The 25,341-nt window shown below is 43.4% G+C and overlaps 1 protein-coding gene across 1 annotated transcript in view; it reads right to left on the bottom strand.

The window, feature by feature from the left end:
• Positions 1–25,341, bottom strand: part of LOC136631925 (uncharacterized) — a 98,527-nt gene that overhangs the window by 44,612 nt on the left and 28,574 nt on the right. The window contains exons 7-14 of the mRNA XM_066606418.1: positions 20,354–20,401; positions 20,209–20,262; positions 16,865–16,894; positions 9,549–9,596; positions 9,386–9,439; positions 5,678–5,707; positions 3,243–3,290; positions 3,083–3,136 (exon numbers count right to left, since the gene is read on the bottom strand). Coding sequence (XP_066462515.1) covers positions 3,083–3,136; positions 3,243–3,290; positions 5,678–5,707; positions 9,386–9,439; positions 9,549–9,596; positions 16,865–16,894; positions 20,209–20,262; positions 20,354–20,401 — 366 coding nt within the window. The remainder of the gene's footprint in view (positions 1–3,082; positions 3,137–3,242; positions 3,291–5,677; positions 5,708–9,385; positions 9,440–9,548; positions 9,597–16,864; positions 16,895–20,208; positions 20,263–20,353; positions 20,402–25,341) is intronic.

The raw sequence follows: 25,341 nt of genomic DNA, 5'->3' as shown, positions 1-25,341 counted from the left end.
AAAATCAATACAAGTTGATTATCTAACAAATCCAAACATTCATCAATATAATTTTAATTTTTGCATGGTTTCCGGTGAAAATTGACACAGACAAAGTTTATGGAGCAGATTTATGAAAACTGTTTAACCCCTTGAGGGGCACGCCCGGAAATTTTCTGGGATGAGCTCCACTGCCCATAGTGATATAGCCTGGAAGATTTCCGGGCTATGATTCACTATGGGAGCTGCAGAGCCCAATGCCATAAGCTGTGGTATTGTGCTCTGCCTACACAGACCCGCACAGAGCAGTGCAGGACTGTGAAAAAAAGAAGCAGGAAAATATTACCGATCTGCCGGCAACTTCCCGCTTCTATTTTTAAACTCCTGCACTGCTTTGTTTACAGGTTGCCATGGAGATCATCGGCTAAGCCGATGCTCTCTGTGGCAGGGAGGGCTGGTGCTTGGCTGTCAGAGGATAGCCAGGCACCAGCTCTTACACAGCAGAGAATGGAGAAAACCACCGATCTCTGCTGTGTTAACCCTTTGCATGCTGCGGTCTATGCGACTGCAGCATGTAAAGGGCTGTCACCATCGGACCCCCGGAATGTGATCAGGGGGTCCTGATGGGTCTCTTGGAAGTCCCCTAAAGGGACAAAAAATTTTGAAAAGTTAAAAAAAAAGTTAAAAAATTATTAAGAAAATAAAAACACTTTTCTCCTTTTACTTTGTAAAGAATTAAAAACAAAATTACACATGTAGTATCCCTGAGTCGTAATAACCCAGAGAAGGAAGTTAGTACAATATTTAACCTCTTTTTTCCCCCTTTTCTTTTTTTCTTCCCCCCGTTTAAAAATTATTACTAGAGATGAGCGAACGTACTCGGATAAGCACTACTCGTCCGAGTAATGTGCTTTATCCGAGTACCTCTCTGCTCGTCCTGAAAGATTCGGGACGCGCTGCGGAGCGGGGAGCTGCAGGGGAGAGCGGGGAGGAACGGAGGGGAGATCTTTCTCTCCTTCTCTCCCGCCCGCTCTGCCCCGCTCCCCGCTGCGACTCACCTGTTAGCAGCGGAGCGCCCCGAATCTTTCAGGACGAGCGGAGAGATACTCGGATAAAGCACATTACTCGGACGAGTAGTGCTTATCCGAGTACGTTCGCTCATCTCTAATTATTACTCCTTTATTTATTCATCGATGTCGCTGTATGAGGGCTTGTTTTTTGCGGAACGAGAAATTTTTCAATGGTGCTATTTAATGTACCATATAATGTACTGAAAAACTTTTACAAAATTCCAAGTGGAGGAAAATGAACATTCCACCATCTTTCAGTGTGTTTTGTTTCTACGGAACACAAACTGCAACAAAAATGTAATGATAACTTTTTCCTATGGGTCAGTATGATTACTACGATACCAAACTTGTATAGGTTTTTTTTTTTGCTGTATTTTTTTCAAAGACATTTAATTTTTTAAAATTATTTTCTGATGTATCTTCTGCGCACAATAACTTTTTTATTTTTCAATCAACGTAGTTGTCCAAGGGCTTTTTTTTTTGCAAGATGTTCTGTAGTTTCCGTTGGTGCGATTTCGGAATACATACGACTTTTTGATCGCTTTTTATTGCTTTTTTTCTGGGACACAGTGTTAATTGAAAAGTGCATTCCTGGCGTTCTTTTGTTTTTTTTCGAACTACGTTCACTGTGCGGGGGTAAATAATGCACTACTTTGGTAGATTGGACTTTTACGGACACGGCAATACCAAATTTGTATTTTTCTTTAATGATTTATATTTTTTTATTAAAGATGTGGCAAAAGGAGGATGATTTTATTACTTTTTTTTTAAAACTGTGAAAAAGTTGCGAAAAAGAAAAAAACTATTACAATTTGGTATTGTTATAATCGTACTGGCCTGTATAATTACTTTATTATTTATACTGCTGAGAGCATGCAGTGAAAAATAAAAATAGAAACATGCCGGAATTACAGATTTTGTTAATCTTGCCTCTAGAAAAAAATGGGATAAAAAGCAATCAAAAATTAGATAAATGAAGACTAGAGTTCATCCCGCAAAAAAAAAGGCCTTCTAGAGCTCTGGCAATGTCAAAAAATGAATACGGCTCTTGGAATGTGGCGACACAAAAGGAAAACCTTTTAAAAAAAATGTTTTAAATGTACAAAAATAGCAAAACCTAAAATAACAGTATAAGCTTGGTATCGCCGGAATAATCGTGTGACTCAAAGAATAATGTTATCACATTATTTATTCTGCACACTGAACGCCGTAAAATTAAATACAAAAAACAAGTGGCAGAATTTCTTTTTTTTCCCCCCAATCTCCCTACAAATGTTTCTACAAAAGTCATGCAATACATTATATATACCAAAAAAAATGCCATCAAAAAGTACAACTTGTCCTGCAAAAAACAAGCCTTCATATGGCCGTGTCAATGGAAAAATGAAAACGTTATGGCTCTTGGAACGCGACTGGAAAATTAGTTGAAATTAAATGTCACATTTAAAAAAACCTGCCCTGGTTGGCACGACAGGGTGGTAAGAAACCCGCCACTCAAGGGGTTAAAAGAAAATTTGTCTTTGCTGTCCATGGCAACCAATCACAGAGCAGATTTCATTTTTCATGAGCACTATGAGGGATAAAACTTCAAATGTGATTGGTTGCCATAGGCAACAAAGACAGTTTTTGTTTTGAACATTCTCGTAAATCTCCCCCTGTACTATCAAACCATTACACCTGTTAACGAAATGGACTGTACTTATGACATTGAGATGAGAAAGTTCTACAACACATTATATATTATATGTACACCAGAGTGGAGACATTAAAATATATGACTTTTCCCAAAAAAAACAAGCCCTCATATGGATTTTTTAATGAGCCATGGTTCATGCCATGTGACAATAAAAATCTCTTGGTTGCTAAAGTACAAAATAGGCCGGTCTGTAAAGGACTAAAGGTACGAAATGTGTCAAATTATAGTGGAGAGTAAAAAATGTGGGAAAATGACAGATTACAATGATGCAAATATAGCTGTGATATGTATAGAAAAGAATACACAGGCTGATATTCTGCTCATACAATATACTCACTTAATGGATTTTGCATCATTCCACCTATTTGTCCGAAGTCCATCGGGTGTCCATCTGTATGAGAAATAAAATACTTCATAAAATTCATAGTCCCACCTGGAACATGAGAACAGTCACATGTGATAACCGCACTTCTATATCTCAGCTTGGGACTACTCACTCATGTTAGTCTGCATCGACCATTTTCCGTTCCATGACGGCCATCCTCCTGTTCAGAGAATTAAATAAAATATCAAGAAATTAAATATGTTTTTCATGTTCAAAAAGATTTCCGATTATTTTATCTTCTTTTTCTAAGATGTTTAGGCTCCTCCTAGATCTGTCAATAATGATGATGCTGTTGTTGTTAGGGTATATTCATACATTATATGGACAACAGAATTTGGACACCGCATGTTTTTCAGAAAAAGTGTTTTTCTATGTTATTTAGTAACATGTCGGCCATCCTTCTGCTTGTATTACAGCGGTAACACGTCGAGGCATACTTTCCACAAGTTCTCTGTAAGTCTGGGCAGGAATAGCTCACCATGTATGGCTGTGAGAAGAGATGGTTGTGAAGATGGGCGTGGGTGGCGGTGTCGTACCCGTTGCTACAGTCTATCCCACAAGCGCTCGATCGGATGAGTGAATAGTTATTACAATATGAGCAGCTTCTTATTTCACCCATGTTCTTCCCAGCAAACCGTTTGGCAAACTCAGCATTTGCATATTTGCTGTTTTTTCTGCAGTGTCCAAATACTCTTGTCCCCATAGTGTACTTGGTCTTTTTCTTTGTTAAGCACAACTGCTTGAACAATTGCATGAAATGGTATTGATTAACATTAATTATACCATTCATTAGTGGGTTTGGTTCTTTATCCAGTTGTGACTGGGCCGCTGTCCACACTGCAACTTTTGTTTCCATTTTTTGGAAATATTCCTTCCAATGCCTACAGTAAGGCCCCCTGTCCACAGGCGTTGCGAAGTCCCGCAGCGAATCTCTGCCGCGGGAGCTGCTGTCCAGGAGCAGGGGCCGGCAGATGAATCTCTGCCAGTCAGCCTATCTGACTGCCGGTCGCGAGCGGAGAATCACAATGATTCTCCGCTCGTGGACACGTGGTCGGCGCTTTCCAAAGCAACGCTATGGAAAAAGCTTCAGATGGCGTGATTCGTCGGCGATTTACCGCTGGCGAAATCATGTCCGTGGACAGGGGGCCTAAGGGATGAGTCACACATGCTTTTACTCCTATTCATGTTAATGGAAGTTGGAATCGATAGTCTGAATTCACAATTATTTTTTTTTAGATCAGATCAGTCACTCTCAGCCCGATTATTTCAATAATCACTGAACACTGCTAATGACAAAATTCATTAGTTTAAAAAAAACATCACCAGGATTCAGTCTTTAAAAAGTTACAATTGTGCTGCAAGTGACATTTTACTGTAACTTTTTGACTTTTTTTACCAGTCTCATCACTTGTAACTATTAAAATATTGGTCAATAGCAGAAAAAAATAATGCTTGAATTACTTCTATATGGTCATCTCTCAAAACATAAAAAATAATAGAAAAATGTACACAATTTAGTTATTTTTCTTCACTCCTCCCTAGCAATTTTTTTTAAGTATTCAAAACACATTGCATGGTACAATAGATTGTACCTCTAAACTATACAACATGGTCCAAAACAGCAAAGCATCATATGGTAATGTTGATGAAACAAAAAAAATTTCAGCTTTCGCTCTTGAAGATAAATGAAAAATGTCATCACCAAAAATGGCTGTGATGGGAATGAGTTAAAGGGCATGTCCCAAGAAGAGAACCTCTGTTCATACACACTATAAGAGCATATTAACGTCACAGTACATGGTTCCCCACTCGAGACCCAAATCTCCTGTTTAGCCAGGCTTGAAGCTGCCTTTGTATCACAGGATTGCTATTTTTCTGAATGTCCATCATATAATACTATATTTCCCATGCAGGGAAAATACTGGACTGATTATGTGCTCAGTCTTAGTTTTTTTTAATAATGCTTGGTAACCTATATAAGCTTTTACATGAGCTGAGAATCCACTGATTTTCATTTACCCAAGTGAACAAAGGGTGATGTCCTCACCAGCTGGTCAACGTTGGGGCAGACGGTTTAGACCGCACAATTCCCATTAAGAATCATGCAGTTCTCGTGTACTAAGCGTTCAGTGTTTCATGTACCTATGTGAAATACTGAAAAATCACTTTTTTGAACTGCACAAGAAGAGCACGAGCCAGCCCTAGTCTTTATGGCGGCTGAAATCGACGAGCAGGAGCCTCATGATTCTCATTTGTTGTTCAGTTGTTGGCCCGCATTTAAAGTGAATGATCATCGTTTAGTTGTTATTGCTTTGAACAATTTTGTGAATGATAATCGTTATATCATCTATACAAACCATAAGTCCCAAATGGTTAGCTGTGAGATGGGGTCATCTAGAACTATGTAGTTCCTCAATATAATTTTTACAACCCAGTTAGAGACTTCATTTAATTGGTAGTTAATCCATCATACATAACTATCCTCAACCCATCAAGATGTCTGATTCAAATTCTGAAAACATTAATATATACTTAATATAACTATACCTGGTTGTGGTAAAGGTTCTCCATTAGCATCTGAAAACACAATATTAGGAATAAAATAATTTCATAAAAAAGTCTCAATTTTATAGCCAAATTACCAGAATTAAAATAACTTGTTTCAATTGATAAATATTTTAAAGACAATATTATGCAATGCATTGGGGGGGGGGGGGGACTTTAGTAAGTACAAAAATAGCTGTTAGTATGGAACAAAAGTGTATTGGACTACATATAAAATAGATTTAAAATGATAATGTTAATGTTGTGAATGGGAAAAGATAGATTCCATTAGGAAAACTTTAGGAAACATTTAAAAAATTGCTTCATAAGATCACAAAAAGAAACAAAGCTAAGTTGTCAGGGCAGCGGATGTGGATGCATTTTGCCTCCAAACTGCTTCAAAAACTGATTTGTCTTAAGGCTAATTTTTACAATCATCTGATCGTGGCTAATAATAAGCCGGAAGGGTTAACTTGTGCTGTTTTACACATTAATGTCTGCTTCTCTTTCCTCTGATCTCATACTGACAGGAGAGGGGAGGAAAGAGGGGGAGAGACGCTGAAGTGGCGCTAACATGCTGAGAAAGTTTGTGGTATACGAACTTTTCTTCCCATCGCTATGATTGGCTGACAGTAATCTATATATATAAAGACGAAAGCCCTCACTGATTCACTCACTCACTGATTCACTGACTGACTGACTCGCCACTAATTCTCCAACTTCACGATGTCGTAGAAACATAAAATTTGGCACAAGCATTGATTATGTCATAAATAGGAAAAGCTAATGGGTTCCAACTCGATTATTTAATTCTAAGCGCAATACAATTAGCGTCCAAATTTTACGTATGGAATCTAATTCTCTCACTTCCCAATGTCATAGAAACGTGAAATTTGGCACGAGCATTGATTATGTCATAAATAGGAAAAGATAATGGGTCCTAACGCGATTATTCAATTCTAAGCGCAAAGTAATTAGCATCCAAATTTTACACTCGGAATCTAATTCTCTCACTTCCCAATGTCATAGAAACGTGAAATTTGGCACGAGCATTGATTATGTCATAAATAGGAAAAGCTAACGGGTCCCAACTCGATTATTCAATTATAGCGCAAAAGAATTAGCGTCCAAATTATACGTACATAATCTAATTCTCTCACTTTCCGATGTCATAGAAACTTGAAATTTGGCACGAGCATTGATTATGTCATAAAGAGGAAAACTTAATGGCTCCCAACTGGATTATTCGATTCTAAGCGCAAAATAATTAGCGTCCAAATTTTACGTACATAATCTAATTCTCTCACTTCACAATGTCATAGAAACGTGAAATTTGGCACGAGCATTGATTATATCATAAATAGGAAACGTTAATGGGTCCCAACTCGATTATTCAATTCTAAGCGCAAAAGAATTAGCGTCCTAATTTTATGTACGAAATCTAATTCTTTCACTTCCTGATGTCATAGAAACTTGAAATTTGGCACGGGCATTGAATATGTCATAAATAGGAAAAGTTAATGGGTCCCAACCCGATTATTCAATTCTAGCGCAAAAGAATTAGCGTCCAAATTTTAAGTACGCAATCTAATTCTCTCACTTCCCGATGTCATTTTATATAAAGGAAAAGTCGCATGGTTACCTCCACATGGTGTTTCCTGGGTAACGCAAAGAACCATGCAAAATAGTGAACATAGTTTTTTCTCAGTATCTCTGAAGTAACGACTACTTCATGAGATTTTCCGTGTGAACACCAGATAAACACCAGTACCAAATTAACTTGGGCGAAGCCGGGTATATCAGCTAGTGATGTAATAATAGCCTCTTCGCTTATTTTATCCACCATGGGGGTTGCCAGACATGAATTTACATCGCTGCTACAAAGAGCCCAGGCAGAAAGTGACGTAAATTTACCATTGGCAGTCGTGAAGGAGTTAAAATGAATACAACTTCATTCTCTAAGGAATCCAAACATTCTTCAATAACATTTTAATTTTTGCATGGTCCCCGGTGAAAATTGACACAGGCAAACTTTATGGAGCACATTTATGAAAACCGTTTAAAAAAAATCTCTTTCCTTGCAACCAATCACTTTTCATGAGCACTATGAGGGCTGGAAGCTACAATTTGATTGCTTGCCGTAGGCAACAAAGACAGTTTTTGTTCTGGACATTTTCGTAAATCTCCCCCTGTACTATCAAACCATCACACCTGTTAATGAAATGGACTGTACTAATGACATTGAGAGGACTAAGTTCTACAACACATTATATATTATATGCACACCAGAGTGGAGACATTAAAATATATGACTTGTCCTAAAAAAAACAAGCCCTCATGTGAATTTTTTAACGAGTCATGGTTCATGCAATGTGACAATGAAAATCTCTTGGTTCTTAAAGTACAAGATAGGCCGGTCTGTAAAGGACTAAGGGTGGCTTCACACGTGTTTTTGTGCGTACATAGGTGCGTACATAAGTGTGCACCCATGTACGTGAAAAAACACGCGTGAATGCAGGTCTGTGCAATGCCTTCAATGGAGCCACGACCACTGCCGGCAGCTCCATTGAAGGCAATGGTCTGCTGGCACCCCATAATTGTTTTTCACGGAAGGGCTTTAAATATAAGCCCTTCCCTGAAAAACAAGAAAAAATAGTGATAAAAACTTTTTAAAAATCCATACTCACCTTTCTTCAGCTGCCAGGAATCAGCCGCGTCCAGCCTGCTTTTCTCCTGCACTGCTGTGAGGAGTATGCAACAGGCAGGGATTTAAATATCTCTGCCTGCTGAATGGGCTGCTTCTGATTGGCTGAGCACTCTGACCAATCAGAGGCAGCTCTCAGCTATTGAATGACAGAGGCGGATCATTCAGCAGATGGGGGTTTTAAATCCCCGCCTAATGAATACTCCTCACAGTAGTGCAAGAGAAGAGTCGGCTAGACACGACTGATCCCCGGCAGTTGAGGAAAAGGGAATAAAAATTTTATTTTATTTTTATCACCATTTTTTCTTGTTTTTCAGGGAAGGGCTTAAATTTGAAGCCCTTCCCTGGAAAACAATTACTGGATGCCAGTAGCTTGATCCGCTACCGCAGCTGTCATCTGTGACAGCTGTGGTAGGGAATTTTTTATTGCTGCATCTGTCACAGATGTGCCAGGTGCAGCAGGGAATTCTTTTTCCCCCGCGGGGATGAAGAACACATCTGCCGCATGCAGCAGATGTGTTCTTAATCTCCGCGGGGACACGGCAGTGGTGGACAGGTACGTTTTGGGTTTTTTTAACACTAAAATTCTGGTTTTTTTAGGGGAGGGCTTATATTTAAAGCCCTTCCCTGAAAAACAATTACGGGGTGCCAGCAGACCATTGTCTTCAATGGAGCCGCTGGCAGCAGCCGCACCTCCATTGAAGTCAATGCATGCATTCCTTATTGTGCACGCATGTCCTATTTTTACTGGCACGCACCTGTAAAACACAGACATCTGAACACACCATAGGGAATGCATTGCTTGTAATAGGTGCGTGTTTTTGTGCGTGCGTATGCATGCACAAAAACACGCTCATCTGAAGCCACCCTAAAGGTATGAAATGTGTCAAATTATAGAGGAGAGTAAAAAATGTGGGAACATTACAGATTACAATGATGCAAATATGGCTGTAATATGTATAGAAAATAATACACAGGCAGATATTCTGCTCATACAATATACTCACTTAGTGGATTTTGCATCATTCCACCTATTTGTCCGAAGTCCATCGGCTGTCCATCTGTATGAGAAATAAAATATTATTCCATAAAATTCATAATCCCACCTGGGACATGAGAACAGTCACATGTGATAACCGCGCTTCTATATCTCAGCTTGGGACTACTCACTCATTTTAGTCTGCATCGACCATTTTCCGTTCCATGACGGCCATCCTCCTGTTCAGAGAATTAAATAAAATATCAAGAAATCAAAAATGTTTTTCGTATTCAAAAAGATTAGCAGTTATTTTATTTTCTGAGTTTAAAATGTTTATGCTCTTCCTACATCTGTCAATGATGATGATGCTGTTGTTAGGTTATTGTTAGGAATAGGGCTACCGCTGCCATACTTGGGCCACGCTCCCTCCGGCCAGCCGCATGGCTCTGTGTATAGTACACGGCCCTGGGGAGAGCCGGTCTTATCATCTCCCCTATAGGCGTGTCACCTTTCAAATATAAGGATGCTGAGTGCTAGCAGAGGTTGCCAGTGTTTGGTTAGACTTTGCTCTGCTAGCACCTGCATTTACTGTTCTTGTTTGTTCTGGGTTTTGACCCATTTATGCTTTAGACTCCGCTCCTGTGTTGCTCCTTTTTGTACTGTGCATGTGCCTCCCCGGTTTGGCTTGGTATTCCCTGACTACTCTCTGTGTTACCCTTTGTTGTCTTGCTCTCAGTAGGTTTTGACCTGGCTTGTTTGACAATCCATCTCCTGGTTCTCTCCCTTGGGGGTCCCTGTCATTAGGTCAGAGCAGGGACCGCCACCCAGTTGTCGCGCAACGGGGCAAGTAGGTAGAGATACGGGAGTGGGCTGATTGTAGGGACCCCCCTCTGATCATCTGTCCTCTACCAGCCTCCTAACAGTTATATTCATACACTATATGGACAATAGTATTTTGACACTGCATGTTTTTCAGAAAAAGTGCTTTATTGTGTTATTTAGTAACATGGCGGCCCTCCTTCTGCTTGTATTACAGCAGGGCCAGAGCCAATAATCCCCCAACTGCCCACAGCACCCCCTCGCAGCAAGCCTCGGTGCTGATTGGATCTTTTTAGTGAATGTTTCTTAGTGAGAGCGTGGATGACCAACGAACAGTGGTGTGCAACCTGTTCTGCACCAAGATCAGCCGGGGAGCCACCACTACCAGCCTCACTACCAATAGCATTCGCAGGCATATGATGGCCAAGCACCCCACGAGGTGGGACGAAGGCCATTCACCGCCTCTGGTTCACACCACTCCCTCTTCCCCTGTGCCACAACCTGACACACAGATCCAATCCCCCTCCCAGGATGCAGGCACAAGCGCCTCTCAGCCTGCACCCACACCCTCACATCCACCATCCTCCATGGCCTCTAGCAATGTCTCCCAGCACAGCGTTCAGCTGTCGCTAACACAAGCGTTGGAGCGAAAGCAGAAATACGCCGCCACCGACCCGCACGCACAAGCTTTAAACATGCACATTGCCAAATTAATCAGCCTGGGGATGCTGCCATACAGGCTTGTGTTAAGGGAGACCTTCCGCAGCATGTTGGCGGCAATCGCTACTTGGTCCCCAGTCGCCACTATTTTTCCCGATGCGCCGTACCCGTCCTACACCAGCACGTCTCCCGCAACATAAACCGTGCCCTCACCGACACGGTTACTGGGAAGGTCCACCTAACGACGGACACGTGGACAAGTACTGGCGGGCATGGGCACTATATCTTACTGACGGCACATTGGGTGAACTTGGTGGAGACTGGGACCGAGTCAGAGCCAGGGACCGCTCACGTGCTACCCACACCGAGCATAGCAGGTCCTACCTTGGTGATGGTTTCTGCGGCGTATTATGCCACCTCCTCCAACCACCCCCCCCCCTCCTCCGCCAACTCTCTCAATTAAGAAGTGTGAGCACGTCGCCAGCAGTCGGCAGTGCGCAGCATGGCAGCACAGTGGTTGGGAAGCGTCAGCATGCCATGCTTAAACTAATCAGCTTAGGTGACAAGAGGCACACAGCCCCCGAGCTGTTACAGAGTCTGACAGAGCAGACTGATCTCTTGCTTTCGCAGCTGAGCCTCCAACCGGGCATGGTCGTGTGTGACAATGGTCGTAACCTGGTGGTGGCTGTGCAGCTTGGCAGCCTCACACACGTGCCATGCCTGCCCCATGTCTTCAATCTTGTGGTTCAGCGGTTTCTGAAAAACTACACCCACTTGTATGACCTGCTCGGCAAGGTGCGGCGTGTGTGCCAACATTTCCGCAAGTCCACGATGGTTGCTACCACCCACAGGACCCTGCAACATCACTTCCAGCTGCCAGAGCACCGATTGCTGTGCGACGTGCCCACATGCTGGAATTCTACGCTACACATGTTGGCCAGGCTTTACGAGCAGTGTGAACATTCTTCACAGAGGAGTGGGCATGGATGGAAGACATCTGTCAGGTCCTCAGAAACTTTGAGGTGTCTACCCAAATGGTGAGCGGCCATAATTAGCGTTACCATCCTGCTGCTTTGCCTGCTGAGAAGTTCGCTGCTAAGCATAAAGGCCGACGCTTTGCGGTTAGAACAGGAGATGGGGGATGACAGTATGTCGCTTGATAGCCAGACCACCCTCAGGGCTGTATCTTAGCGCGTTTTGGAGGAGGAGGAGGAAGAAACTGCTACCCACACTGCAGAGGGTACCCATGCTGCTTGCCTGTCATCGGTTCAGCGTGTATGGACTGAAGAGGAGGAAGAGCATCCTCCTAATGAGGACAGCGATGTGCTGCATAATGGGACTCTGGCACACATGGCTGACTTCATGCCTTTCCCGTGACCCTCACGTTAGATGCATTCTGGCCAACACAGATTACTGGGTGTACACCCTTCTAGACCCACGATATAAGGAGAACCTTTCAACTCTCATTCCCGAAGAGGAAAGGAGTATGAGAGTGATGCAATACCACAGGGCCCTGGTGAAAAAAGTGATGCTAAAGTTACAATCTGACAGCGCTAGTGGTAGAAGACGCAGTTCAGAGGGCCAACTAGCAGGGGAGGCGCGGGGATCAGGCAGCATGTCCAGTGCAGGCAGGGGAACACTCTCTAAGGCCTTTGCCAGTTTTATGGCTCCCCAGCCAGACTGTCACCACTTCCCAGTCAAGACTGAGTCGGAGGGAGCACTGTAAAAAGATAGTGAGGGAGCATGTAGCCGATCGTACCACCATCCTCCTCAATTCCTCTGCTCCATACAACTATTAGGTGTCAAAGCTGGACATGTGGCAAAAACTTACGCTGTACGCCCTGGAGGTGCTGGCCTGCCCTGCCGCTAGCGTTTTGTCAGAGAGGGCGTTTAGTGCAGCTGGGGGGATCATCACGGATAAGCATACCCGCCTGTCAACTGATAGCGCCGACATGCTTACACTCATTAAGATGAACAAATGCTGGATATCTCCAGACTTCTCTTCTCCACCAGTGGAAAACAGCAAATCTTAAAGATTCTTTTCGCTGCAACAGAAGAAATATGCATCTTCTATCACCCCCCAAAAAAGGAAAAGTAACTTGGTCTATCCCTCTCGGATATTACTCCTCCTCCTCCTAAAACAGCGTGTCATCACGCTGAACTGCCAATTTTTAGCGGGCCAAATGGCTTTGTTAAAACCAATATTTTTAGAGGGCTACCTCCAGGCTGTGTTAAATTAAGCAACAACAAGCTGTATCTTTACAAAATGTTTATGGGTTTCAACTACCATCAGGGTAAAGCAATATTTCAGGGGTACACTTGTACTCTTGGCACACCAATTTTTCAGGCTCTTGCCTATACTGTTAGCAAACTAGTTTTTCTGGGCTTCGCCTATACTGTTGGTACACCAATGTTTCAGGGGTTTGCCTATACTCTTGCTACAGAAATGTTTCAGGGGTTCACCTATACACTTGCTACATAAATGTTTCAGGGGTTCGCCTACACTCTTGCTACAGAAAGGTTTCAGGGGTTCACCTACACTCTTGCTACAGAAATGTTTCAGGGTTTCGCCTACACTCTTGCTACAGAAATGTTTCAGGAGTTTGCCTATACTCTTGCTACAGAAAGGTTTCAGGGGTTCACCTACACTCTTGCTACAGAAATGTTTCAGGGGTCCGCCAATACTGTGGGTGCACAAAGGTTTCCCATTGTGGTGTTCAGCTATGTGACACATACACTGAATGACTTGGGCAGAAGCGTGGGCCGAGGCCGAGGTCCTGGGCTGGGTGAAACCCTGCCATGTTTCGGCACTCTGATTTCTTCATGTTTATTACTGTCCTTGGGTTTTATGCGCTCGCCTATGCTGTGGGTGCACAAAGGTTTCCCAGCGAGGTGTCCAGCTGTCTGGCACAAATACACTGAATGACTTGGGTAGGGTGCAGAAGGCTTTCCCATTGCAGTGTTCAGCTATCTGACACATACACAGAATGAATTGTGTGGGTACACATGGGTTTCCCATAGCTATGCAACCTACGGCACATTGAATCACACAAGGTGTAGTCTAGGACCAAGCCTTACCCTGGGCCCGCTCACATACTTCCCATACAGAGGATTGGGGTCCTACCTCGGTCACGGTTTCTCGGGCTTATTATGCCACCTCCCCCTCCTGCTTGGGGTCTGGGGATCAGCGCTGGTTGCCAGGTATTTGCTCTTGTGTTACCACAGCTATCTGAGACACTGGTTGAACCAATCCAAAGAAGCGTAACTGATTTAATGAGACGTTCATAGCAGTACTAGCACCTGAGTCCACTTTGTGCCCACGTTTGTTGTGCCTAGTAGTGCCCACTAGGCTTTCGCAAGCAGCCCGGCTGTATAACAGGTCAACTCATTGTACACTGCCTGTTTTTGGGTGTCCGCTGACGTATAATGCCCTGAGTGGTAAACAGCCGGATTGGTTTAGGTGTGATAAACACACGCGTCCCTGGGGGTCAGTGCTGGTTAGCATTTATTATTTCTCGTGTTTCGTGTTACCAGAGTTATCCGAGATACAGGATTGAAGTGTTCAAAGGAAGCGTAACTGATTTAATGAGACTTTCACAGGGTCACTGTATACCTGTGGTTGCTACTTTTCTGACATCTCCTGCTTCAAACCAATCTTTGGTGTTAATATGTGCTGCTGCATTGGGGAGATGTGTAGAAGTACTGGCATCTGAGTCCCCTTTATGCCTATGTTTGCGCCTCCTGACAATTTTGTGACGGAGGTGGCACAGGATTGGAATTCTGATCGTGTAAGTTAATTTATCAGCAATTCTCATGAGCATTGTGGGCTATCGCCCACACTTTCAAAGAGGGTCGCTGCCTGGCCATGCCAACCGTCTGCAGTGTGAGTCTCCGGTTCCTCCTCATCCAAGATGCAGTTAAAAATAGACATGAGGATGGTGTGGCTATCAAGCGAGCATGTAGCATGAGGGGAGCTGAACGCTGCGCAGGGAAAAATTTGTGTGCGCTGTGGACGCAGGCTCATGCGGGGGATTGGACAGCAATGCCAGCATGTAACCCAGGAGAAGAGGCAGTGGTGTCACCCACAGGCGGTGATTGTCCATCGTTGCACCTAGTGTGGTGCTTAGCTAAGATGTGCCAGCGCATGTTCCTTGCTGCTTGTGGTCTGTCCCAACTAAATTGTTAGGGGGGTGACCGCCATGCTCTCGCCCCCAATTTAGCTTAATAGTGTGACCTGGGAGCCTCAGATGCACCTCAGTCATGTTTCCATGACTTTCTGATGTTTTCAGATGATTCCCACAACATCCCCTATGCGGAGCATGGGTTAGCTTGAAAAATGCTCGAGTCTCCCATTGACTTTAATGGGGTTCGTTACTCAAAACGAGCTCTCGAGCATTACGAAAAGTTTGACTCGTGTAACGAGCACCCGAGCATTTTGGTACTCGCTCATCTCTAGTTCTATTTTATCTTTATTACTCCCGTAAATCTTGTGTGCACAAATATGTCCGTTTAAAGACAGTATAATTCTCTATTAATAACTTTGAGTGTTAAAGCTGATGATCAGTATTGCTCTTCCTGATTGGCCAGGCGATGAAATCAGGAGAATTATTGCTGAACCGTATTGTAACATCTAAATCTGATTTTTTTTTAGCTACAATCCTCAAAATATTGGCTCTCTACTTAGAGCAGAAAGGACAGGTTGGCTGACTTAGCATTGCTGCCTTGCAGTGCTGGAGTTATAGGCTTGAATCTGACCTTGACCGAAATTTGAACCTGGGACCCCACCACTGCAAGGCAGCAATGCTAACTACTGGGCCACTGCCATCTTCCCCATTAATGTTCAAGGAAGCCAAAGTAGATATTCTAATTTTTACTCCTCTTGATTTTAATGGAAGTTGAAATCGATAGTCTGAATTCACAATTATTTTTTTTAAATTGGATCAGTCACACCTGATCACTGAACACTGCTAATGACAAAATTCATTAGTTAAAAAAACATCACCAAGTCATAATTGTGCTGCAAGTGACATTTTACTGTAACTTTTTCATTTTTTCACCAGCCTCACCCCTTGTAACTATTAAAATATTGGTCAATAGCTGAAAAAATAATGCAAGAATTACTTCTATACGGTCATCTCTAAAAACATAAAAAGTAACCCAAAAATGTACACAATTTTTTTATTCTTTTTTCTCCATTCCACCTTAGTAAAAAAAATGTAAAAGATTCAAAACACACGGCATGGTACAATAGATATTATCATTAAAATATATAACATGGTCCAAAAAAACAGACCATCATATGGTAATGTTGATAAAACAATAAAAAAAAGTTCAGCTTTAGCTCTTGAAGATAAATGAAAAATGTTATAGTCGAATACGGCTGTGATTAAAATGAGTTAACTGGGGTTGTCCCAAGAAGAAAACCTCTGTTTATATGCACTATAAGAGCATATTGAAGTCACAGTAAATAGTCCCCCACTCTAGAGCAGCCTTAATGGGGGGGGGGGGGGGTCTGTAAAAAATCTCCAGTTTAACCATCTTTGTATTACAGGATTGCTATTTTTCTGAATGTCCATCATATAATACTACATTTCACATGCAGGAAAAACACCGGACTGATTATGTTCTCAGTCTTAGTTTTTTAAAATGCTTGATAACAACCTGTATAAGCATTTCCTTTCTATACTGTGTACAGTGTTAGAAAGCAAGCATTGGATACCAATCCAATCATGGCAAACAGAATAAGTACAAATATGCACTAGAGGCCCTCTTATGTGAGCCGAGAATTCACTGATGCACAACTATTTTCTAAATGTTAATCGTTCTGTCTATACAAATCATAAGTCCCAAATGGTTAGCTGTGTGATGGGGTCAACTATAACCATGTGGCTCCTCATTAGAATTTTTATAAGCCACTTAGAGACTTCCTTTAATTGGTAGTTAATCTATCATACATAACGGTTTTCAACCCATCAAGATGTCTGATTCAAAATCTGAAAACATTAAAATATACTTAATATAACTATACCTGGTTGTGGTGAAGGTTCTCCATTGGCATCTGAAAACACAATTTTATGGATACAATAATTTCACAAAAAGTAATCAATTTTATAGCCAAATTACCAGGATTAAAAAAACTTGTTACAATTGATAAATATTTTAAAGACAATGTTATGCAATGAATCTTTGACATTGAATATTATTATCTCCATCCATTGTCATTTCTCAGGCATTAAACTAAAGGATATTTCCTATGTCCCTGGCAGATTAAATAATACTGCTTTTAAAACAAGTATATGATAACCAATCATAAAGTTTCAGCTGTCATACAGTGCCAGATTAGTCATATAGTAATAAGTCAGAATGTGTCTTATACCCAAATAACATAATTAAATGTCATTTCATTTAAAACAGCAGTGATATAACAGAGATCATGGGGGGTGGGGGGGGGGTAAGTGGTGGTGGGTGGGCAGGACATTTTCTGGACTTCCTGTCATCCTTTCATTGCAAAGCGCTTTTAACTAGTTTTCCCATACCAAAAGTAGCAAGTAACTACACAATATAGAAATTAGATTTAACATGACAAGCTGAAAGTTGAAGGTGGGAATTATCAAACACCTTAGAAAAATTTTAGGAAAAAATATGTAATTTTCAACAATTTTGAAAAAAAAATATAACAACTAAAGGCATTAACAAATCTTAGCATTTATGTATCTCAAAATAGTTGTGTTCCTGTAAAAAAGTTACTTTCATTTTGTTTAATATTTAGTTAATTAACCCCTTAAAGGCCAAGCCTGTTCATGTCTTAATGACCAGGCCAAATTTTGCATACCTGGCGTAGTGGCATGTGTCACTTTAGCAAAAAATAATGGCCCTTTTACACGGGACGATTATTGTTCAAAATCATTCATATTCTCATGCATCCACGGGATTCTAAAAGGATAATCGTCTTGTGCATATGCTTGCAGCGACTCAACGAGAATTGTTCAGTTGTTCAGTTTCTGCATGGAGAAAACTGAATGGCATGCCGTTCAGGGTGAACAGCAGTCGTTCACCTTTCAACAGCTGGCTCCTCAGGGCGCTTCCACACAACAGTTTTTATGTTCAGTTTTTTGTGAATCAAAACCATTAGTTGGTCCAAAATACGAAAAACATCCAAATCTTTTCATTATACTTTCTCTCCACTCCTGGTTTTAGCTCACAAAAAACTAAACTTAACTGTCATGTGAAAGCGCCCTTAATGTGAATGGAGGCAGATGGGATGAGAATGCTCCCCGACTCGCTCTGCTTCTATTCTGGCAGCACTGTGAGCGATGGCATCAATACTCGCTCCTATGTAACACCACCTTACAAGCACCACTGGGACGAGTGTCGAGCATCATTCCTTCTGAAAGGAGCATTAGGGCTAAGTCAGACGAGCGTTTTCTACATGCGTTTATTCGCGCGTGAAAGAAAAAAAATATAGGCGATTGTAATAAAAGGGGTTAATAGGGGGTTAATAAGTGGAAAGGGTTAATGTGTGCTGTTTTACAAATTATATTCTGCTTCTCTTTCCTCTGATCTCACACTGACAGGAGAGGGGAGGAGAGATGCTGAAGCGGCGCTGACATGCCAAGAAAGTTTTTATTAGATAAAGTTTCCTAGCCATCGCAGTGATTGGCTGTTAGTAATGATGCAGTAAGAGGCTGCTTTGGTATTTTACCTGCTGATTGATGGTGGTGTGCTCGACATAAATTTACGTCGCTGCTACACAAAGCCCAGGCAGCAGTTACATAAATTTACCATTGACAGTCGTGATGGGGGTCCCAAGCGTTCCTCAATATCTTTTTAATTTTTGCATGATTCCTGGTGAAAATTATCTCCCTTATTTGTATATTACCCGGAGAAACATGAATGGCCTTTTGAGTCTCCTCACTCACCGTCTAGTTGCTCTCCCTAAGGAGAAAAGATAGCATTTCTGACCCCCATCCAAGACCTCTCACTAGCAAAGCCAGACTCCTACTGTACGCCGATGAAGGGCAAATACCCTGAAACAGCTGTATGTACATGGAGTCTGGCTTTGCTTTTAATTCCCAGTCATTGTTACAAGGCTTGTATAAAGAGTCAAACTTTGGCTTAAAGGAATACTGCCATCCAATAGGTGGCACTGTGGAGGTATTATTTCATCTCTCTTATTTGGTGAAAATTGACATGGACAAATATTATGGAGCAGATTTATGAATACTGTCTGAAAGAATATCTATCTTTTATTGCCCATAGCAACCAATCACAGAGCAACTTCCGTTTCACATGAGCACTATGAGGGATGAAAGCTGAAATGTGATTGGTTTCTATAGGCAACAAAGACGGGTTTGTTCCAGACAGTTTCATAAATCTTCCCCAATTGCTATCAAACCATCACATCTGTTAACGAAATTGACTGTACCTATGACACTTAAATGCAACTGGCAATAGGTGTGGGATTCAGTGTGCCACAAACATGTTCTTAGTTCAACAATGTGTGTTTATTGTTTGTGAATATTGGCAAATGGGTTAATTTAAATAAAAAAGCAATCCCTCTTTAACCTCTCACCACTCTGCAATGTGATTGCAAGATACCAATCGGTTTCCATGGCAGTGGGAAGCCTGACAAAGGCCTCTATGTCTGCCATGTAACTCAGCCTATTAGGCCTTGCCTCTTACAGACTTTAATAGGCTACTGTCATAGACATAATAGAATGCCCTACATAAGTAATGCAGTGTACTATTCTAGCGATCCAATAATCGCATCCTGCTATCCCCTTCAATGACTCAAAAACACTGTCCAAAAAATTCAATAATGTTAAATATAAATTTTGAAAATTTATTTAAAACATATGCATTTACCCCTTACAAAAATACATTTTAAGGGTGCAGTCAGATGAGTGAATTTTTATGCATTTATAGGTGCAGGAAAAAAAATCACACATCGCATGTACAAAAAAAATTGCGTGACCGGGTGTATTTGTACTTACATGTCCTATCTTTTGCAGGTGCAATTTTTTTTAACGCATTTAAAAATTGAACATGTGACCACTTTCATTGGAAAGCATTGGTTCTATTGGAACCTATTTAAAAAAGGCATCTATACATGCACAAAAAAATTACTCATCTGACTGCACCCTAAATGGTTTAAAATACCAAAAATTTAAAAAAAACACAATACATAACAGGCATTACCACATTCATCAAGACCCAGATAATGAAAGTATTTTGTTATTTATCTTGCTTGTTGAGCTTCGCAAAAATAGTTTAAAAAATAATAACTAGAATTGCTATGATGATGCAAGTGTAGCGGTGGTATCTATAGGAAATAACTCACAGACAGGCATTCTGCTCATACAACGTACTCACTTAATTGATTATGCATCATTCCACCCATTAGTCCGGTGTCCATCGGCTGTCCATCTGTATGAGAAATAAAACATTATTCCGTACAGTTCATAATCACACCTGGGACATGAGAACAGTCACATATGATAACGGTGGGGCTACTCACTTATATTAGTCTGCATTGACCATTTTCGGCTCCACGATGGCCATCCTCCTAGTCAACGAATAAAATATCATTAAATAAAATTTTGTTTTAGGGCTCAGTCAGACTAGCAAATTTTTCAGCATGTATGGGCGTGTTTTCAAAACAGATCTATTAGAACAATGTTTTCCAATGAAAGCGGTCACATGTCCATTTTTTTAGAAGTGCTTAAAATTTGAACCTGCAAGATAGTACATGTAAGTGCAAATGCACCTGGTCACATGATTTTTTTCTACATGCGATGTGCGATTTTTTTTTTCCCCACACCTGTACATGCGTGAAAAATGCGTTTGTTTGACAGATCCCTTACATGTTAAAAGCAATATGCAATTAATTAATTATATATATATTTTTTTATATTTATGCTACTCCTAGAACTGTCAATGATGTTGTTGTTGTTGGGTTATATTTAGAGATGAGCGAGCACCAAAATGCTCGGGTGCTCGTTACTCGGGACGAAATTATCGCGATGCTCGAGGGTTCGTTTCGAGTAATGAACCCCATTGAAGTCAATGGGCGACCCGAGCATTTTTGTATTTCGCCGATGCTCGCTAAGGTTTTCATGTGTGAAAATCTGGGCAATTCAAGAAAGTGATGGGAACGACACAGAAACGGATAGGGCAGGCGAGGGGCTAAATGTTGGGCTGCATCTCAAGTTCACAGGTCCCACTATGAAGCCACAATACCGGCAAGAGTGCCCCCCTCCCAACAACTTTTACTTCTGAAAAGCCCTCATTAGCAATGCATACCTTAGCTAAGCACCACACTACCTCCAACAAAGCACAATCACTGCCTGCATGACACTCCGCTGCCACTTCTCCTGGGTTACATGCTGCCCAGCCCCCCCCCCCCCCCCCACAGCGCACACCAAAGTGTCCCTGCGCAGCCTTCAGCTGCCCTCATGCCACACCACCCTCATGTCTATTTATAAGTGCGTCTGCCATGAGGAGGAACCGCAGGCACACTCTGCAGAGGGTTGGCACGGCTAGGCAGCGACTCTCTTTAAAAGGGGTGGGGCGATAGCCCACAATGCTGTACAGAAGCAATGAGAAATATAATCCTGTGCCACCGCCATCAGGAGCTGCACACGTGGGCATAGCAATGGGGAACCTATGTGCCACACACTATTCATTCTGTCAAGGTGTCTGCATGCCCCAGTCAGACCGGGCTTTTTAATTCATAGACACAGGCAGGTACAACTCCCTATTGTGAAGTCCCTGTGGACCGACAGCATGGGTGGCTCCCTGGAACCCACCGGCGGTACATAAAAATATCCCATTGCAGTGCCCATCACAGCTGAGGTAGTAATGTCATGTTTAATGCAGGTGGGCTTCGGCCCACACTGCATGCCCCAGTGAGACTGGGGTTCCTTAGAAGTGGAAACCAGATGCATTTACAACTCCCTGTGGACCCACAGCATGGGTGGGTGCCAGGAAGCCACCGGCGGTACATAAATATATCCCATTGCATTGCCCAACACAGCTGAGGTAGTAATGTCGTGCTTAATGCAGGTGGGCTTCGGCCCACACTGCATGCCCCAGTCAGACTGGGGTTCTTTAGAAGTGGAAACAGATGCATTTATAATTCCCTGTGGACCCACAGCATGGGTGGGTGCCAGGAAGCCACCGGCGGTACATAAATATATCCCATTGCATTGCCCAACACAGCTGAGGTAGTAATGTCGTGCTTAATACAGGTGGGCTTCGGCCCACACTGCATGCCCCAGTCTGACTGGGGTTCTTTACAAGTGGACACATGTAGGTTAAACTCCGTGTGCACCTACAGCATGGGTGGCTCCCTGGAACCCACCGGCGGTACATAAAAATATCCCATTGCATTGCCCAACACAGCTGAGGTAGTAATGTCGTGCTTAATACAGGTGGGCTTCGGCCCACACTGCATGCCCCAGTCTGACTGGGGTTCTTTACAAGTGGACAGATGTAGGTTAAACTCCCTGTGGACCCACAGCATGGGTGGGTGCCAGGAAGCCACCGGCGGTACATAAATATATCCCATTGCATTGCCCAACACAGCTGAGGTAGTAATGTCGTGCTTAATGCAGGTGGGCTTCGGCCCACACTGCATGCCCCAGTCAGACTGGGGTTCTTCAGAAGTGGAAACAGATGCATTTATAATTCCCTGTGGACCCACAGCATGGGTGGGTGCCAGGAAGCCACCGGCGGTACATAAAAATATCCCATTGCATTGCCCAACACAGCTGAGGTAGTAATGTCGTGTTTAATGCAGGTGGGCTTCGGCCCACACTGCATGCCCCAGTCAGACTGCTAATATGTACCTTAACAGTAACCCCGTTGGTGGTAATGTGGTGGTGACTGCGGACCTGGTAGCGCGGTTTTATGTAGTTGGTTTTCGGAATGTGGCCAGGATTAAGTGGGCCGTGGCGGGGGGATGGTGGTGGTGCTCTCTTGTTGTGTCGTTAAAGGTGAAATTCTTGGACTGCCACCAGACGGACCAATGCAAAGGTATTTGCCAAGAATGTTTTCATTGTTGGAGGAGGAGGGGGATGTTTTGGAGGCATTATGTGTCCTCTACACGTGTCCGTGGTTATATGCACCTTAACAGTAACAGCGTTGGTGGGAAATGGCCTCGCCGCCATCATGTCTTTGTGAAGCCTCTGTTTCCACACCCCAGTGACATACCATTAGCAGCGGTATAGGCAGAGCCCAGAATTATTAACATTTCAGCGGTAGCATTAGGGACAGGCCCCACTAACATATCACTAGCAGCAGTATAGGGGGAGCGCAGTCTTAGTTCCATTTCAGTAATAGTAGCACTCAAGACAGGCCCCAGTAACATTCCCATTGCAGCAGTTTAGGGAGATAACAGTCTCTTTCACATTTCAGTAGCTGCAGTATAGACAAGGCCCCAGTTACATTTATGTAGCTAAAGTGTAGGCCAACCCCACACACCTTTCTGTACCATGAGTGCAGGCGAAGAACATAGAAATTACTATGATTACACTGTAGGTGAGGGCCCAAAAAAATTGGTGTACCAACAGTAGTAATGTACCTCAGAAAAAATTGGCCATGCCCAACCAAGATGGCAGGTGAAACCCATTAATCGCTTTGGTTAATGTGGCTTAAGTGGTAACTAGGCCTGGAGGCAGCCCAGTTTAACGAAAAATTGGTTCAAGTTAAAGTTTCAACGCTTTTAAGAGCATTGAAACGTATAAAAATTGTTTAGAAAAATTATATGAGTGAGCCTTGTGGCCCTAAGAAAAATTGCCCGTTCAGCGTGATTACGTGAGGTTTCAGGAGGAGGAGCAGGAGGAGGAATATTAGACACAGATTGATGAAGCAGAAATGTCCCCGTTTTGGATGGTGAGAGAGAACGATGCTTCCATCCGCGGGTGCAGCCTACGTATTGCTTAGGTATCGCTGCTGTCCGCTGGTGGAGAAGAGAAGTCTGGGGAAATCCAGGCTTTGTTCATCTTGATGAGTGTTAGCCTGTCGGCACTGTCGGTTGACAGGCGGGTACGCTTATCTGTGATGATTCCCCCAGCCGCACTAAACACCCTCTCTGACAAGACGCTAGCCGCAGGACAAGCAAGCACCTCCAGGGCATACAGCGCTAGTTCAGGCCACGTGTCCAGCTTCGATACCCAGTAGTTGTAGGTGGCAGAGGCGTCACGGAGGACGGTCATGCGATCGGCTACGTACTCCCTCACCATCCTTTTACAGTGCTCCCGCCGACTCAGCCTTGACTGGGGAGCGGTGACACAGTCTTGGTGGGGAGCCATAAAGCTGTCCAGGGCCTTAAAGACTGTTGCACTGCCTGTGCTGTACATGCTGCTCGATCTCCACACCTCCCCTGCTACCTGGCCCTCGGAACTGCGCCTTCTGCCACTAGCGCTGTCGGATGGGAATTTTACCATCAGCTTGTCCGCCAGGGTCCTGTGGTATAGCAACACTCTCGAACCCCTTTCCTTTTCGGGAATGAGAGTGGAAAGGTTCTCCTTATACCGTGGGTCGAGCAGTGTGTACACCCAGTAATCCGTAGTGGCCAGAATGCGTGTAACGCGAGGGTCACGAGAAAGGCATCCTAACATGAAGTCAGCCATGTGTGCCAGGGTACCTGTACGCAACACATGGCTGTCTTCACTAGGAAGATCACTTTCAGGATCCTCCTCCTCCTCCTCAGGCCATACACGCTGAAAGGATGACAGGCAAGCAGCATGGGTACCGTCAGCAGTGGGCCAAGCTGTCTCTTTCCCCTCCTCCTCATCCTCCTCATGCTCCTCCTCCTCCTCCTGAACGCGCTGAGATATAGACAGGAGGGTGCTCTGACTATCCAGCGACATACTGTCTTCCCCCGCCTCCGTTTCTGAGCGCAAAGCATCTGCCTTTATGCTTTGCAGGGAATTTCTCAAGATGCATAGCAGAGGAATGGTGACGCTAATGATTGCAGCATCGCCGCTCACCACCTGGGTAGACTGCTCAAAGTTTCCAAGGACCTGGCAGATGTCTGCCAACCAGGCCCACTCTTCCGAAAATAATTGAGGAGGCTGACTCCCACTGCGCCGCCCATGTTGGAGTTGGTATTCCACTATAGCTCTACGCTGCTCATAGAGCCTGGCCAACATGTGGAGCGTAGAGTTCCACCGTGTGGGCACGTCGCACAGCAGTCGGTGCACTGGCAGATTAAACCGATGTTGCAGGGTCCGCAGGGTGGCAGCGTCCGTGTGGGACTTGCGGAAATGTGCGCAGAGCCGGCGCACCTTTCCGAGCAGGTCTGACAAGCGTGGGTAGCTTTTCAGAAAGCGCTGAACCACCAAATTAAAGACGTGGGCCAGGCATGGCACGTGCGTGAGGCTGCCGAGCTGCAGAGCCGCCACCAGGTTATGGCCGTTGTCACACACGACCATGCCCGGTTGGAGGCTCAGCGGCACAAGCCAGCGGTCGGTCTGCTCTGTCAGAGCCTGCAGCAGTTCG

Source organism: Eleutherodactylus coqui, chromosome 6, assembly GCF_035609145.1.
Source record: "Eleutherodactylus coqui strain aEleCoq1 chromosome 6, aEleCoq1.hap1, whole genome shotgun sequence".
In the NCBI taxonomy this organism is placed as follows: domain Eukaryota; kingdom Metazoa; phylum Chordata; class Amphibia; order Anura; family Eleutherodactylidae; genus Eleutherodactylus; species Eleutherodactylus coqui.
The sequence above is the reverse complement of the archived record's forward strand: the minus strand, read 5'-3'. Positions and strand labels throughout refer to the sequence as shown.